Source organism: Loa loa, assembly GCF_000183805.2.
Source record: "Loa loa unplaced genomic scaffold supercont3.489, whole genome shotgun sequence".
In the NCBI taxonomy this organism is placed as follows: domain Eukaryota; kingdom Metazoa; phylum Nematoda; class Chromadorea; order Rhabditida; family Onchocercidae; genus Loa; species Loa loa.
In genome coordinates this window covers 13,649-16,522 of record NW_018108669.1, presented here as the reverse complement: position 1 = coordinate 16,522, position 2,874 = coordinate 13,649, and the positions used below count along the sequence as shown (strand labels likewise).

Genomic DNA, 2,874 nt, shown 5'->3' with positions numbered 1-2,874 from the left:
TAGCGAGAAGAAAGTTTAGCAAATTTTTAAAAAATTTTTGATATGAATTTTCAAATAAAATCAATCAATTAATCAATAATCTATTTAATTAAATATTTTTTAGTACCATATTATTACACATAATTGTAATCTTTGAGAAGTAAAAAAAAAAAAGCCAAAAGAAGGAAGAAAAATTAAAGAATGAAAAGTTTACAGGTGTAATTGGTTTCTTAGCATTATGGAATGTTAAGTTAGATCCTATATCAATGATAACTATGATAATGGCAATTGGCTTTTCTATTGAATATTGTGCTCATATTACATATGCTTTTGTAAGTAATCCAAATAATGTGACACCGATTGAACGTTGTATTGAAGCAATGGAAAAATTAGCATGTCCAAGTAAGTTATTGTAATTAACTGTAATTAATTATCAAAAAAAAAAAACTTACTAAAAAAAAAGCTTTGTTGTGATTTAAGTAAAATATTCATGTATAAATAAAAGGCTGGATATTATATTATATAATATTATGTATATATTTATACTTCATTTGTTCATTTGTTTATTTATTTATTTATTTGTTTACCTGTTTATTTATTTATTTATTTATTTAATTAAGTAATTAATCTATTCGTTTATTTATTATTTATTTGTTTATTTATTTATTATTTGTTCATTTATTTATTTATTCATTTATTCATTTGTTTATACTTGTTTATTTATTAATTTAATTAATTATTTAGGCAGTTAATTAATTAACTTATCAATTAATTAATTAGTTTGCTAGCTAATTAGCTTATTTATTTACTTAATTAATTAATTAATCTATTAATTAATTTACTTATTTATTTAGTTAATTAATTTGTTTATTTAATCTATATAATCCAATAGAATTTTAATCTCACTCCTCTTCATCTTTCTTCTTGTTAGGAATATCGCACTATCTATCTTAGGAAGTATTAAATTTACTTATTTTTCATGGCGATTACTGTAATTACTGTAGTATTATGGTAGTTTTTTTTTTTTTAATTTAGAAGTAATAAATATTATTGCAGTTATATATGGTAGCATGTCAACGATATTTGGTGTTACAATTTTAGCATTTATTAATTCCTATATGATACTTGTATTTTTTAAAACAATCTTTCTCGTAATTATTATCGGTGTCTTTCATGCTCTTCTTTTATTACCAATTATTTTATGCATAACTGCACCAATAATTGATCAAATTAGTCAAAAATTTTGTGGTTCAGTTGAAAATTCAGAATAAAACGATACTCATATTTAAATTTTAACAATCTTTTCGAAATTGTGACTGACTGATGTTTATTAATTATGCATTTTTATTAAGTTTTCAGATATTCGATTTATTGCATTTTTTTTATTTACCGAATTTTTATGCTATAAATTTGATTGTTTCTATAATATGTTTGTATTATGCAAGAGATAAATTGATAAAATTTTTGAATCTTACAAATTTGATAAATAATTTTAGCTACTTGTTTAATTACAGTACTGCAAGATTGGCGAAAAAGAAATAAAAAAAAAAAAAATGAAAATAACGGTTGACCACAAAGATAAAAGTAATTTTAAAATTTAAAAAAAAAAGAACAAAGAAGCAGAATGTAAATGAACTATTCCTGAAGTGAGTTATATTCATTAATGAAATATTAAAGATATTTTAAATTTAAATCTACAGTATTCCACTTCTTACAGTATGCTATTGTATTAGAAAGAGATGAATGCATGGGAACGGTTTGTGATATTTCAAAAAAAATTTTTTTTTAATCTGTATTATTGTTGATTAAATATATGAATAAAAGTAGTTATTTTAATTATAAAAGTAGTTAAAGGGTCATTTTAATTAAAAGGTCATTTAAATTAACAGAAATATATTTATAATCGATTAGCAAACTTTATGAATTTTAATCTACCCTTGAAATCATTATCAGTTTAGGTTTGAAACCTAAACTGATAATTAAATGAATTTCGATCAAAACTGAATCTGACTTCAAATTCTGATTTTTTTTAATCTGATTTCTGATTTCAACTTCAATAAAATATCAGTTTTAAACTCTCCAAATTAGATTTTTTTTTCTTTTTTTATTGGCATATTTAAGATTTCATTACCTTACAATAATTTATATAATATTACATAGCAAATTGTTTGTAAAAATAAAACTGTATTGGAGGTAAAATGCTGAAAATATTTGAAAATGACAAATGTGAAATCTTATTGAAGTTTAATTTAAAATCAAATTTAATTTCAATCAAAATTCATTCAATTAGGTTGAATTTTAATTTAAATCGCTATTCATTATCTCTCATCATAAGTTATGTATGACAGTTGAAATTTTCACATTAAAAAAAAAACGAAAAAAAGGAGTCATTTCACAGGATTTGAAATTTCAAATAATTTTGTAACACAAAAGTTATTTGATGTTTAGTGATAAGCTGCACATATTTAAGTTATTTTTTCTTTTCGCAACAAGTCTTATCATTCTTATCATTTTTTTGTTATCATCATTATTTGCACATCATATCATTATAACCAGTAACTTTACTTGTTAAATGTCAATTCTTTGTGATAATTTTTACAAATCTCTATGACATATCGTAATTTAATTTAATCCAATTTTAATTCCAATCTATTTATTATTCTTTGATCTGAATCAATATGATTAATTATAGTATTTATTGTCTTTTAAAAAATTTCTTTTTTTTTATTAAAATTATTAAATCATTAAAAAAACTCGAACCAATTTTTTGGAAATTTATAAAATTCTCTAATTTTTACAAAAATAGTTCATTGTTTTGCCAGTGAAATTCAGTGAGCGGAAGGTTTTCAAAATTCAGAAGCAATGTCAATTCTTGAGCCACGACATGTTATGTAT

At 21.2% G+C, this 2,874-nt stretch overlaps 1 protein-coding gene across 1 annotated transcript in view; it reads left to right on the top strand.

The window, feature by feature from the left end:
* Positions 1–1,250, top strand: part of LOAG_18747 (patched family protein) — a gene marked incomplete at both ends in the record, with an annotated part of 11,884 nt that extends 10,634 nt beyond the window's left edge. Inside the window, 2 exons of the mRNA XM_020451409.1 lie at positions 196–381; positions 1,036–1,250. Coding sequence (XP_020304808.1) covers positions 196–381; positions 1,036–1,250 — 401 coding nt within the window. The remainder of the gene's footprint in view (positions 1–195; positions 382–1,035) is intronic.
* Between the last annotated feature and the right edge of the window lie 1,624 nt (positions 1,251–2,874).